The sequence below is a fragment of the Balaenoptera musculus genome, chromosome 13, assembly GCF_009873245.2.
Source record: "Balaenoptera musculus isolate JJ_BM4_2016_0621 chromosome 13, mBalMus1.pri.v3, whole genome shotgun sequence".
Taxonomy (NCBI): domain Eukaryota; kingdom Metazoa; phylum Chordata; class Mammalia; order Artiodactyla; family Balaenopteridae; genus Balaenoptera; species Balaenoptera musculus.
In genome coordinates this window covers 45,082,580-45,097,581 of record NC_045797.1, presented here as the reverse complement: position 1 = coordinate 45,097,581, position 15,002 = coordinate 45,082,580, and the positions used below count along the sequence as shown (strand labels likewise).

General features: G+C 35.6%; 1 protein-coding gene across 2 annotated transcripts in view; it reads right to left on the bottom strand.

The window, feature by feature from the left end:
- Positions 1 to 15,002, bottom strand: part of PSME4 (proteasome activator subunit 4) — a 101,128-nt gene that overhangs the window by 35,190 nt on the left and 50,936 nt on the right. For both annotated transcript variants that reach the window (XR_005022342.1, XM_036872623.1), the window contains exons 11-20: positions 13,520 to 13,706; positions 12,751 to 12,840; positions 11,939 to 12,003; positions 8,550 to 8,700; positions 6,605 to 6,703; positions 6,315 to 6,384; positions 5,780 to 5,847; positions 4,939 to 5,154; positions 4,266 to 4,423; positions 2,623 to 2,718 (exon numbers count right to left, since the gene is read on the bottom strand). Coding sequence is in view for 1 of the 2 variants with exons in the window: in XM_036872623.1 (XP_036728518.1) it covers positions 2,623 to 2,718; positions 4,266 to 4,423; positions 4,939 to 5,154; positions 5,780 to 5,847; positions 6,315 to 6,384; positions 6,605 to 6,703; positions 8,550 to 8,700; positions 11,939 to 12,003; positions 12,751 to 12,840; positions 13,520 to 13,706 (1,200 nt within the window). In the remaining variant the exon portion in view is untranslated. The remainder of the gene's footprint in view (positions 1 to 2,622; positions 2,719 to 4,265; positions 4,424 to 4,938; positions 5,155 to 5,779; positions 5,848 to 6,314; positions 6,385 to 6,604; positions 6,704 to 8,549; positions 8,701 to 11,938; positions 12,004 to 12,750; positions 12,841 to 13,519; positions 13,707 to 15,002) is intronic.

The following is a 15,002-nucleotide window of genomic DNA, read 5'->3' as shown; positions in this document are numbered from 1 at the left end:
GCTGCTAGGTGCTTCCAAAAACTGGTCTGGTATTTCAGAAAACGTATAATGTCCCACAATACCACAGCCAAACACCACCGGATATCTTTGGCATTACACTAAAGCGTTGGTCACCATTATGCGTTTCCTTTTCTCCTCAACTTGGCACATTTTACTCTATCTCCTTTGGAATAACTCATGTCCAAAATAAAAGAGTCTTTTCATCTTCTGGTTTCAAATTGACCTGCTACTGATAATCTCCAAGAATTATGCTACAGATCTTCTTTCTTCAAACTAGGCAGTATGATTCACTATCACAGAACAATGGCACCATCAATTGAAATTATTTGATTAGTTCTTTCAAATCAATTTACACTTAGAAGATTTTAATAATTATTGACCTATATTAGAATAAGCATTTTAGAAATTTAAAAGGCTAACTTTATTTTATTTTACTTTAGTGAAAACTAACTTACTATCTGCAAAAAAAAGTTGTAATGTTATATAAAGTCAATGTAAAAAGTCACACATTGCTAAAATAAATTAAAATTTCAGGTAAAGGTGATACCAGTTAGAAATTGGTTTTTAAAAAAAAAGGATTCTGTTAAGAACTAATTAAAAGCCCAGGGAAGACTTTACAAACTCTCTCTTTTGACAGTTCAAAGGCAAAGGGATGCTCATTCATCTCTAACTGTACTTTGTATAATCATTACACTGAGTAGGTGTACGTAACTGTAAAGAATCCTAAAAATGTGTACTGTTCAGTGATTAAAATCATTGAAGTTTTCCTCGTTGTATATTTTATTTCATTATGTACTATTAAATATACAAGAAAATATATTTTATAATTAAAATATATAAACACATTTATATTAAACATAATTTTGTATTACCTCATTAGGTTTTATTATGTCAAATTTTCATTAAGTGAAAATTCTAAACACAACACTTTTAAATCTAAATCATCTTTCCTTTTCAATTTTTCTGAAAAAAAACCTATAAAGGGATATTCGTGTCAATTTTATAGCTTATAATGTACAGTAAAATGGGCTAACAATCTGCTTAATTATCTTTTGTGGCACTAATAAGGTTTTAATAATATGGTATTGTTTTCCTTATTGAAAATGCATTTCATTATATACAAATCTAACTGGCTTTATAATAACCAAATATATATGGAACATTTGCCCTAATGCACATATATTTCAAAGGATAAAGACTTTGCTTCAATTCACTATGATAGTGCACATGGCTCCATGCTGAAATGAACTGCAACGGAAACCTCTAAGCCTCCTGAGTGTATCGTAATCATCACTCAGTACTAAAATCATCTAATTATATACACAGAAGATAAATGCTTTTGCTCTTAGATAAATTATTGGATTAAAGGACCACACTTCAACACGTTCAAGCAGAACTAAGTTTACTGATATAATCAATTTGTTATGTATGAAATAGCTTTTTGGCATGCTGTAAAAGTTAAGTTCTTACTAATTACATACTGTTAAAGATCATTAGGAAAATCAAAACCATTTCTGTAAGTCTCTCATTTTAAAATATTGTTTAATATCTCTCTTGACAAAAATGAATTTTGGTAAAATTGCTCTTATATCAAACTATAAAACTGATGAAAAACAAAAGTTCTTTAAAAGAATTCAGTAAATTCCTAGGCAAACTTAAAACAGATTTCCTTACCTGAAATGACCCTACTTCTCCCTCTTAAATCTAATGAGTAATCTAAAAAGTTCAATGCCTAGAAACAGTTTTTAGATAAGTGAAATAAGTGGGAATTATGAAAATGTATGACCCCAAACAACTGATTATGCAGAATACGGAAAGACAAGCAAGCCACATTTTAAAACCATTCCTTGAAACTTTTTAAGATTTTTGTTGCAAAATCAACAAATAATTCTCCCCTTCTGCTTTTCTGAGGGGGCAAGGGTTCCTTACTCATTTTTGTGTGATTTTCATTAACTTACTCAGCAATGAGATGTTGGTGTTCAGAGAAAATGATCTAACATGGTATATTGAAACTAGCATCTCTGTACTTGATAAGTGAGCTAAAGTTATGTACAGCTGATTTCATTTAAACTCAATTTTTTTCAACTTCAATGGTAACACTGACAATAGACTAAATCAAGACATTCATTCGAAATAATAATACTCTGAAAAGCACTTAAATTTGTAAAAGCAACTTTGTGGATCTCAAAAGTTCAAAATCATAATCAATAACATAGAACAAATTTTTATTAAAAAACACCCCACGTTTTTTGCTAGAAAATCCTTACCATTGATTGCACACCAAAAAAAAAAAAGGTGTTTCCCTTTCTTTTCTTAAAGAATTTATCTTAATTAACTCAGTAAACTAACAGATGAACTTAATATCTCTAAGTTGATATTTTAAAACTGATTAGCATTGAAAGTTATTCTATCCTGGTACCATATGAAAAATCTGAATAAAGCCCTAAAATTTATAGATCTAAACTGTGCCTCAGGTGTTTTTGGCCTAACAATGACAAAAAGGTTAAAGTGATACAGAAACAACACCAATAACAGAACCAGTGACTCATTATGTGACTAAGTCTTAAAATATATGCCAAATGGCAAAAGAGCAAAATATGTAAAGTAGTTATTTTTACTTACAAGTTAGTAACTGGCTCTCCTTTCAATGGAGGTAGGAGGTTTCCTGAGCCAATTAAACAGTTGTGTACTATAGTCAGACTCTGTAGAACATCATCTCTAGAAAAAATAAAAAGCATTTTCATATTTGAGAAGACTCCAAATCCCTATTTAAGAAAAAGCCTTGTAGAGTTTAAGGTGAAGTAAAAAACTTTATCAAGTGGGAATATACAAAATTAAGGCATAGAAATGATGAATGTTTTCAGTTTACCCTCTTAATAGTACAAGGTAATTAAACAGATATTTACTGATAATATTAGACCTGCTTACATTTAAACAGGCTCTAAATAATCACAAGTAACAACGACTGATTGCCCTTTGTGAAGCAATTCTGAATTTAATTCCCTATTTACCCAAAGATCACAACCACTAACAAAAAGGGAAAACAGTATTACAGAAGATTTTCCACTATAGTCTGTCTTTTAAAATGCACTAGCTAGGGACTTCCCTGGCGGTCCCGTGGTTAGGATGCAGCGCTTTCATTGCCAAGGGCCCAGGTTCAATCCCTGGTTGGGGAACTAAGATCCCACAAGCCATGCTGTGTGGCCAAAAAAAAAGCAAAAAAAAAGACTAGCTAAACATTTACTCCAAAAAGCAGTTCAGAGTACCACATAGCCAACATAAGTCAATCATACTTCTTCCTCCTCCAAGCCCATTCCTACTGGATTTGCTTATCAGAATTTCCTGTTATTTGACACATAGTAATTTTCTTACTATGATTTTAGGAACTTTCAAAGATTCAAACTATAAAAGTCCAGTGGTCTCAAATAATTGTTCCGTGCTAAAGCTCTTTGGGGGAGAAACAATATCTTAGAGATATTTCTCTAAGTAATATTAATATCAATAGTATGAATTACTAAAAAGAAACAAGCCGATAAAATCTAAGGCGAATCTAGAAAAACAGGCATTTCCTTACAAAGGGGGCATATTTACACACACTTCCCAAAAGACGCACAAGTGACACTGCTAGATAGAAGGCACTAAAAACAAACTAGAAAAAAACTCTGAGTTTTTCTATTTAAGATGTTTAAATATTATGACAAAATTTCTGTTATTAAACTATAAAATGGTTTTATATTATATTAATGTGATTAGAAAACCATTTAAATGTATTAAATGGTTTTCTGATCACATTTATGGCAGACATTCAAAACACACATTGAAAATGAATACATCAGGGACCTCCCTGGTGGCGCAGTGGTTAAGAATCCACCTGCCAATGCAGGGGACACAGGTTCAAGCCCTGGTCCAGGAAGATCCCACATGCCGGGGAGCAACTAAGCCCATGCGCCACAACTACTGAGCCTGCACTCTAGAGCCCGCGAGCCACTACGGAAGCCCATGTGCCTAGAGCCCGTGCTCCGCAACAAGAGAAGCCACCGCAGTGAGAAGCCCGCACGCTGCAACGAAGACTAGCCCCCGCTCACCGCAACTAGAGAAAGCCCACGTGCAGCAACGAAGACCCAACACAGCCAAAAATAAATAAATTAATTTTTTTTAAAAAGAAAATGAATACATCAGATATGCCATTGAGAGAGGGAGAGGCACGAAAAGAATTTTTTAGTCTACAACCATATAACACTAACTGATTATAAAAGAAAACTAACCTAGACATTTCAAGTTCTCCATCCCCACAACGCTGGAGTTTGATGAGCTCAGGCTGAAGAAAAGAGTCCAAAAGATAGAAGGCAAAAGCCACTTCTTCAGAAGAAGGAACATGCCACTGGATCCCCAAATTCCACAAGTCCCCTGGTTTACCCCAGTCCTAGAAAATAGCATTTAATTAGCAAGTTGAGAAGTTGGAAAAACACCCCCAACATACAAACATACTTTAAAAGGCTTAAAAGAAACTGTATAGGTAATCCAAACCTAAGGCAGCAAATGCACAAAAAAAGGTATGAAGACATCACAGGAGTCTTTCATTATCACTCCTGAAAAAGGTCTCCCTGAAGAGCCACTCAAATATGAGTTTACTATAAGAGTAACAGTAAGTTTATGTAAGGCTATTGCATTCCACCCCCAAATTATATGGAACTATGGAGGTTAAATATGGCATTAAAAAGTCATTTCACATACAACCAGAAAAGAAGAAAACTAGAGCTAGATGAGAGCTACATCACACTTTCCAAGTTTAAAACATTCCAATAATAGTTTTAGTAATCTACGTTAAAAATAAAGAAGTGACACCTTAATACACAACAAGGAAAAAACCCGCACTTTGAATCCCTTAGAAAAATAACCCAATATATCCTGGAACCCTAAATTATTGAAAATGCTTGCCTTGATAGGAAAGTATTCAGAAGGAGGCTTGTCAAAGCCGCCTGGCACACTGCAGTATTCTGTAGGGTAGATAAGTGTAGTAGAACGAAGAAGGTGATGCAAAAGGTTACAAGACAGAGTGTAACCCTGCTTACAGGTTAAATGTAGGGTTCTTTGGAGAATCTTTACAAGGTGCTCCCTATAAAGAAGCAACTTCTTCCCATCCACTCGAGTAATCTAAAAAGAAAACAGTTAAAGATATTTTGGTTAAAAGATCAAGAATCAACAATTAAAGTAGTCTAAAATAGTAACAGTGTTTCTTAAAATGACTTTAATTCATTTTAGGATTATCATTTTAATTATATTCTAACAATGAATTCTTTCTTAAGAACACATTCTTTCTCAAAACACATTTTCTGAGTTTAGGCTCTGAAGTGCCATAACATCCTTTTCAAGAGGCTATCTCCTTAAAGAGACAAAACTTACTTAAATGGATTTCTCTGTTCTTTGGTTTCTGAACTAACCCCTATAGGAAACTGAAGTTTGACTGATGGCCAAATTTAGCATGGGGTGGGGTGGGGGGGAAGATGCCAAATCTGATACACTTTTCAGTCAGAGTTACCCACAGTAGAATTAATCAGTAAAAAGTCAGGCAGAGCGTTGACCACAAAGTAGTCAACAGTTACCATACTCCTTTTATAGTAAGAAAATGAGATTATCTGACTTTTTGTAGTCCCATAAAGACATTTTTCAAACTTATGACTTTACATGTTTTAAAGTTAATTTTTCAAAACAGGATAAATCCTAAGAGCAAGTCAACATTTTCAAAGAAATATTTTCTTATTCCAAAGATTTACAATACCTCAGACAAAAGTTGAAGATTCCATAGTAACTCCTTATCTAGCTCTTCTTCATTTAATACATCATCATCTAAAAATAGCAAAATAGTATCAGAGGGAAAAAAAACAAATATCCAATTAAATGCATCATTTAAAAGTATTTATATTTAATATTTCTAATAGCTGAGAAAAGTCTCTTTTATGACGTTTTCTTTCTTTCTTCATTAAGCTGGACTTGCTCCAGAGGAGGTGAAAACTCAATTTTCAAGAAAATAAACACACCAACCAGGACGCCTGCCCCTACACATCTCACAAAATAACAGATATTATGGCAACAGCTGAATGCTTCTTGTATGTATGAAAACATTAATGTAATAGAGTAAAATTTCTAAGCTACCTGTCAACCTGGATGATACCTTGTTTTGAGCAATTGTACCCCAAACTGTAAAATTAAAATACTGCATAGCTTAGAGAATCTGTTTCCATCAACAGAGTTGTGGACACCAAGAAAAAAATTTTCTGAAGTTACAAATACAGAATAATAACCTTAAGACTTACTCATTGTAAGTTGAGTTATAACACTGCAGCAGTGGGGAACAAATAGCTTCAAAGATTCCTCCGGGCAGCACTGAAAACATATTTGTATAAATAAGTTTTTTTGAAAGGCACAAATATTGAATAGTCACAAAGTATACACTAGCTCTATTTTCAGTGGCAAATAAGGGCTATAAGCAGCTACTGAAAGAAACGTGTATTTTAAGAATGACAAGCATGTCTAAAATAATTAACCACATAAAACTCGTGGCTATTGATTCATTAATTCATCAGTCCAGAAAACCCCAACTCACCTTCACTGCAGCACGGCACATGTCTGCCACCATGCGGCCTGCAACTCTTGTTTCAAATATATGTGAAATAGAAAAATTAAAAACCTTCTGAAGGGCCACCTATTAAAAGATAATGTAACAAATGAAAATGTCTAACCAGCACGTTTAAGAAAATTAAACATCTTTTGAAACACCAAAGAAAATGATACTCAGACTATACTAAAAATAACCAAGTAGGAAAAATTTAACCATCTGAATACATAAAGATTTGCTTAATAATGCTACATTCAGGTCTATGAATAACCTTTGCACAAAACCCTAATGTGAACAAAACATTTGCGGCACAAGATTTTATTTGCTGCAGAAATGCTAAGCACAAAACCAGAGCTGCTGGAAGCAAATGCTATTTAATTATCTTGTTGGCCAATCCAATATAACAGAGGGAATTTGGGGTAATACCTAATATTTACAGTTTGTCATTCTGACAACTACAAACTATATTTTTCTCTCCTCTAAAAGACGTGAAGCATTCTATTTAATTTTACAATCAAGTCACAGAATTTTAATTTAATTGCTGAATTAAAGAATTAGCTCTAAACATGGATTGACAATGCTGCAAATTACAAACAACTCCTTTCAAAAGATTTTGGTTAAATAAGAGATTATTTATGTTAATTTCTTTATACTAACATAATCTTAGTAAATATTTCATGCAGGTGTAAGGCAGTTTAGCTTTTAACCAGGATAAACATTGAACAATGACAATCTCAGACAGAGAAAGTAGAAACAGAAATGGAAAGAGAGTAGTGGAATAGAAAATATGAAATAAAGACCATATTGTATATAATAGGTATCGACTAATACTGAATAAGTGAATGTTCACAGAATGCCTTATGAGGACAAACTATTTCTCATTCATCATAGTTTGCCAGATTTTTATATTTGGGATTTAATTTCTATTATGTGATGGCATAAACAATTTTCAAAACTTTTCTCTCAAGTAGTATTTTACTGTAAATTTTAAACATACAGTCAATTCTTGTTATTTGTAGTAGTTATGCTCTATAAAATCACTGTGGGCACTGAATTAGCAAATACTGAACCATAGTTCTTAGGGGAAATATAGGATTAAGTTCCTATAAACCTCTGGTTACATTTTCATCAACTGATGGATATATGGATATATAATTTTGTTTATGTGTGGTTCTGTCTGAAGACACTTTAATATACATTGTTGATTCATTAACCTTGAACTCATAGCCAAAAGCACTGTAACTCATTTCTGAACGAAGCTTACCTAAAACATGTTAATATTTTCTACGTTAGGCCCAACACAACTATTTTTTGCTTAGAACACTAGACAGTGAGTGCATCAGCATTACTCTTGGGGGCCATTTTAAAAAGCAAAATCACCAAAAAGCACAAAAATGTGAAAGACCTGGCATTAAATAGATGAAAAAAGGACACTCGTTTACAGTATGAGAGCTAAAACAAGATGGCAGAGTGTCACCTTATTTGATTTCAGCTGCAAACACGCACAACTCAAAATTTTTGCCACTTTTAAAAGTTTGCACAAAAGCACTGCGAGTACCAATTTTGGGGTTACAAATAAATTTTAGCAAGTACACTATGTTGAATTTGCAAATACAGAAGCTGCAAATAATGAGGTTCAACTGTGTATCTTTTCCAAATTTTATTTTATTATTTTTTTTTTTGGCCTTGCCACGCCATGAGGCACGCAGGATCTTAGTTCCCCACCAGGGATTGAACTTGTGCCTCCTGCAGTGGAAGCGCGGAGTCCCAACTACTGGACCGCCAGAGAATTCCCCATCTTTTTCAAATTTTAGTATGGAAAGAAAGGATAAGCTGGCATGATATGCATACAAAGTAACTTGAAGTTCAATTTTTAAAACATCAAATAAAATTACAAGTTGGAATTTAATTCTTTGCAGCAATGCACTCTTACCATAAATATTTCTTTGGAACATTGTGTGAGGATTGTACTAAACGTAGAAGACAGACCTAATTCGACCAAACTCTCCAAGTGAGTCATTTTCTCAGTTTCTGTCTCTTCTCTTGTTTGCTCCAATGTGCTACTTTCTATAAGTCCGAAGCATCTAAATATCCCAAAGAAAGTAAAATTTTAGCAACTAAAAACTGGCTTAACATTTTTTGTTGTTGATTAGATAAATCTATTGTCATGACTATACAAGTGATAGCTACTTAATTTGTACATGGATCACAAACCAACTGTCCTTTTGTAACTTGAGAAGAAGCACCAGCCTTGCACAGTACTGGGTTGGCCAAAAAGTGCCTTCGGTTTTTAAGTAAAGATAAAAGACACATATTTCATTTTCATCAAGAACTTTACTGAACAACGTATTCACCCTTTTGTTCCACTACCTGCTGCCATTTTTCAGGCAACTTCATAATTCCGTCCTCCCAAAACTTTTTATCTTTTTGAGCAAAGAACTGTTCCAGATGCCTTTTACAGCCTTCCAGGGAACTGAAATTTTTTTCCACGAAGAGAATTTTGTAAAGACCGAAATAAATGGAAATCCGAAGGTGCTATGTCTGGTGAATACAGCGGATGAATCAGGACTTCCCAGCCAGGGACTTCCCTGGTGGTCCAGTGGCTAAGACTCTGCGCTCCCAATGCAGGGAGCCCAGGTTCGATCCCTGGTCAGGGAACTAGATCCCACATGCCTCAACTAAGAGTTCGCATGCAGCAACTAAGAGTTCACATACCGCAACTAAAGATCCTGCATGCCACAACTAAGATCCCGCACGCCACAACTAAGACCCAGTGCAGCCAAATAAATAAATAAATAAATATTAAAAAAAAAAGAACCTCCCAGCCAAGCTGTAATAGTTTTTTTGTTTGTTGGTTTATTTTTTTATTTTTGGCTGCATTGGGTCTTCGTTACTGTGTGCAGGCTTTCTCTAGTTGTGGCGACCGGGGGCTACTCTTCCTTGCAGTGCGCAGGCTTCTCATTGCGGTGGCTTCTCTTGTTGCGGAGCACGGGCTCCAGGTGCACGGGCTTCAGTAGCTGTGACCTGCGGGCTCTAGAGCTCAGGCTCAGCAGTTGTGGCGCACAGGCTTAGCTGCTCTGTGGCACGTGGGATCCTCCCTGGACCAGGGCTCAAACCCGTGTCCCCTGCATTGGCAGGCGGATTCTTCAAAACTGCGCCACCAGGGAAGTCCCTTTAACAGTTTTTGCCTGATCATCAAAGAAACATGAAGTCTTGCGTTATCCTGATGGAAGATTATGCATTTTCTTTTGACTAATTCTGGACACTTTTTGTCGAGTGCTGCTTTCAGTTGGTCTAATTGGGAGCAGTACTTGTTGGAATTAATCGTTTGGTTTTCCGGAAGGAGCTCATAATAGAGGACTCCCTTCCAATCCCACCATATACACAACATCACCTTCTCTGGATGAAGACCAGCCTTTGGTGTGGTTGGTGGTGGTTCATTTCGCTTGCCCCACGATCTCTTTCATTCCACATTGTTGTACAGTATCCACTTTTCATCGTCCATCACAATTTGTTTTAAAAGTGGAACGTTTTCATTACATTTAAGTAGAGAATTGCATGTGAAAATATGGTCAAGAAGGTTTTTTTCGCTTAACTTATGTGGAACCCAAACATCAAAGTGATGAACACAACCGAGCTGATGCAAATGATTTTCAACACTTGATTTGGATATTTTGAGTATGTCGGCTATCTCCCGTGTGGTATAACGTTGACTGTTCTCAATTAATGTCTCGATTTGACTGCTATCAACTTCAACTGGTCTACCCAACCGTGGAGCACTGTCCAGTGAGAAATCTCCAGCATGAAACTTCGCAAACCACTTTTTTTCAAAAATTTTTTAAAATTGGAGTATAATTGCTTTACAATGTTGTGTTAGTTTCTGCTGTACAATGAAGTGAATCAGCTATATGTATACATATATCCCCATATCCCCTCCCTCTTGGACCCCCACCCCCACCCCACATCCCACCCATCTAGGTTGTCACAGAGCACCAAGCTGAGCTCAGCATGTTCCCACTAGCTATCTATTTTACTCGTGGTAATGTATATACATCAATCCTAATCTCCCAATTCGTCCCACCCTCCCCTTCCTGCCCTGTGTCCACCTGTTCGTTCTCTACATCTGCATCTCTATTCCTGCCCTGCAAATAAGCTCATCTGTACCATTTTTCTAGATTCCACATATATGCGTTAATATACAATATTTGTTTTTCTCTTTCTGGCTTACTTCACTCTAGACTCTAGGTCCATCCACGTCTCTACAAATGACCCAATTTCGTTCCTTTTTATGGCTGAGTGATATTCCATTGTATATATGTGCCACATCTTCTTTATCCATTCATCTGTCATTGGACATTTAGGTTGTTTCCATTTGCTATTGCAAATAGTGCTGCAATGAACACTGGGGAACATGTGTCCCTTTGAATTACGGTTTTCTCAGGGTATATGCCCAGTAGTGGGATTGCTGGGTCATAAGGTAGTTCTATTTTTAGTTTTTTAAGGAACCTCCATACTGTTCTCCACAGTGGCTGTAACAATTTACATTCCCACCAACAGTGCAAGAGGGTTCCATTTTCTCCACACCTTCTCCAGCATTTATTGTTTGATGATGGCCATTCTGACTGGTGTGAGGTGATCCCTCATTGTAGTTTTGATTTGCATTTCTCTAATAATTAGAGATGTCGAGCATCCTTTCATGTGCCCCTTGGCTATCTGTATGTCCTCCTTGGAGAGGTGTCTATTTAGGTCTTCCACTCATTTTCTGATTGGGTTGTAATTGTTTTTTTGATATTGAGCTCCATGAGCTGTTTGTATATTTTGGAGATTAATCCTTTGTCTGTTGCTTCGTTTGCAAAGATTTTCTCCCATTCTGAGGGCTGTCTTTTTGTCTTTGCAAACTACTTTTGACATGTTCGATCAGTCACAGCACCTTCTCCATATACTGCACAAACCTTTTTGCATTTCAGTTGTGTTTTTACCTTTCTTGAAATAATAAAGCATAATATGCCAAAAATGTTGCTTTCTTCTTCCACCTTCAATATTAAAATGGTTACACAAAAATTCACCAATTTTTGATAAGTCTTTTTCTAAATGCACCCCAATATGACAGTTGTCACATACAATCTAACAAAATTGTTTTGAATGAAGTGAAAAGACAACTAAGTACTACTAGAGCCATCTTATGGAAAAAAACAAACAAACCTTTGGGCCAACCCAATAATTAAATACAGGTTGCAATGCAGAACGAGGCTAAAGTTGCTGGGACAGCACATCACTATTTTTGAATGTCAGATAAAGGGGATATCTGGGGTACTTGCTCACCTGTCCATAAACTGTAAGACGAAATCCTCAAATTCAGCTGTGGCAGAACAAAGTTCTCGCTCCACCTGTAACATGTCAACGTGGAGAAAATTTTAGAATAGTCTTTGATTTTTTTCTCTGAACAAAACTCAATTATAGTCTACAAAATGTCTCTAACACTGCATTATTACATTGAGCGCTGTGAGAAACAGCACCATAGTCCCGTATCAATTTAGAATAACTCATCTACTTTCCAGGAACCAAAATAAGAAGTAATTAACATATTTTGTAAGGGCCAAAAACAGAAGTCAGGCAGCCATTCTTTTAAAAATCAGTAACAGTTTTCAAACTGCTGGTGTATGTGTAAAGGATTATCTCTCACTACTTAAACATCTAAATGCCAAAAGTCAGGTAGTAACATACTTGTAATAAAGAAAATTGTTCTAAAAAAAAACCAGACAGTAATGAAGAAAATTTCTCTTCATTAGATGCCAATCCCCTTAACAGATTTATTCCTAACATAAGATGGAAAAAGAAAATGCCACCACTTTTGCTTAACAAAACATTAAAAAGTGACAAAACACTGAAATACACCTTTACATGTCACTTGTTTACTAAAATAGCCTATTTTTGACCACCCCCTTTGGTGGGTGCTCTGCAGATTATTTTATCAATGATGACCTCCATTTATATCGTTCTAGTCACAAAACAGTAATTTTAACTTATGAGCACCTCTGCAAAGTTGCTTTTAAACTATCAAATATTACTATGCATATACAGTAAGAATCAGAGCTCAGCTAACCAATCCTTTTACAACCAGAAAGCATCCTTACTTCTGTGAGGTCATTTCTTTCTTGTAGTACAGATGAACAATCTACTAAAGGTACCAGAGTGGAAAATGTTGCTATAAATTGGAATGTGATCTATGGGAAGATACAAAAGATCTAATATTAATTACATAACTCTAGTTCCAAAATACATGTATACCATAAGCTACAATAAAGTACCAAATAAATTATTCTGAGGGAAATCCAACAACAAATTTTCTGAAAGTTTATTAGGTTTAAGCACAAAGTTCTGCAATCTTTTGTCACTGAGAAGTTACTGTGCCTCCCACCAAAAATATAACATTAGCTAAGAGTAAATAGAAAATGCTCATGCAGAAGCTAGAGACCAGGGAAGAGGGAAGGTGAACAATATTCTAAGTCAGAGGTGTGTGTATAAGGGGAATCTGGCATTTCACACCCAGTAATTTTTATCATGTTCCTTGTGACAAGTGCAGACAAACGGAAGCACAAGTGATCAAATGCTACCATTTTTAATGTATCTGCTTAAGGAAGATAGGAGATACATAATGAGCTTTAAAACACCATATGATCATAAATGCACACAGGTTATGGGAAATTACTTACTAAGGAAGACCTTACATAGATCAACTAACTGTCCACAGATCTAAACTTGGGCATCTACAGATATAACTCTGCTACCATTAACAAATTTTACACTTTACTATGTTCTAAAGAATATTTGAAGAAAAAGTAATAGGATATCCATTTACACAATTATAACTTAGATACAAAACAGAATCATAAATATGCTCACCATGCATTTACTAAAGTCATTTGGATCCACCCCAGGCAATGCTCTCATCAACAGAGGTAGCATGTGTGTTGGACCTTCAGGAAACCACTTGCCCCCTGATACCAAACTGCGGGCTACTCCAATTACACAACTTAACGTAGCTGTGAGCTGGTGAGGTTCTGTTAAAGTCTCTAGTGCAGGATACGTTCTACAGTTTGAAAACAGAATTTTAAAAATTTTCCAACACAGATAAGCATACATAACACATTAAACATACTAAATTCATAAACTGCATTTTGGATTAAAGGTTTGTAGCTGGCACAGTATTCTGAGTGAATATTTGCTCTCAAAGTGAACAGAATCACACAAATAAAGGAAAGGTACATGTTTCCCCAACTCCCTGCCACCTTACCACCTTCCTCCATGCCAATTCCACACTGAAAAGTAACATTAGCTGGTAGATTTTTGCATTCTTTCAGCATCTTAATCCGTTTCCACATTCCAATAGGACTGCATCTAATCTAACTGTCAGCAATTATTAGAATTCAGGAATAACAAGTTACAACTACTCCACGCTTCCCCTTTATGGGAAAAAATAATCTTACTAAAATGCAGAAGGGTCTATTTTATACTTTTAAAAAGACTGTATTTTAAAGTTGGAAATCCGCTATCAGAAACATAAGAGAATATGCCTGAGACTAGAGTGAATAAAATGGGGAATAAGACAAACGCAATCTTTGATCACTAAGTAAGTATTTACGAGCCAAGAACACTCACTCCATGGCTCAGTGATTTCACTTTTGAGAATCTATCCTATAGGGGAAAAAAAATGCAAAATATAGTCAGTTTAAATTCCTCTTATACAGAAAAGGTAAATAATAAGGAAATTTAATTATAAATAAGTAGGAAAAAAGAAGGATTTCTAACTAGGATTAAAAAAAAAAATCAAACCTATGCTTATTTTAAAAGATGAATGAAACAAACCAAAAACTCTTTAGCAGAGGCTGTCTTCAGGAGATGCAAAACTAAGTGCCTAAAATTTTTTTTCTACATTTTTACTTTTAAAAGACTTTTGCTTGGGGACTTCCCTGGTGGTCCAGCAATTAAGACTCTGCGCTCCCAATGCAGGGGGCCCGGGTTTGATCCCTGGTCAGGGAACTAGATCCTGCATGCTGCAACTAAGAGCCCGCATGCCTCAACTAAAAAGAGCCTGCGTGCCACAACGAAGATAACGTGTGCTGCAACTAAAAAGGCCCCACGTGGCCACATAAATAAATATTTTTTTTTTAAAAAAAAGACTTTTGCTTGGAAATTCCCTGGCAGTCCAGTGGTTAGGACTCAGCACTTTCACTGCCATGACCCAGGTTCAATCCCCAATCGGGGAACTAAGATCCTGCAAGCCGTGCAATGCGGCCAAAAAAGAAGAAAAAGAAAAAAAAAAAAAAAAAACCCGTCAAAAAAGGTAGCGATGCCACTTCTAAACATGACAAAATTACAACTGAGT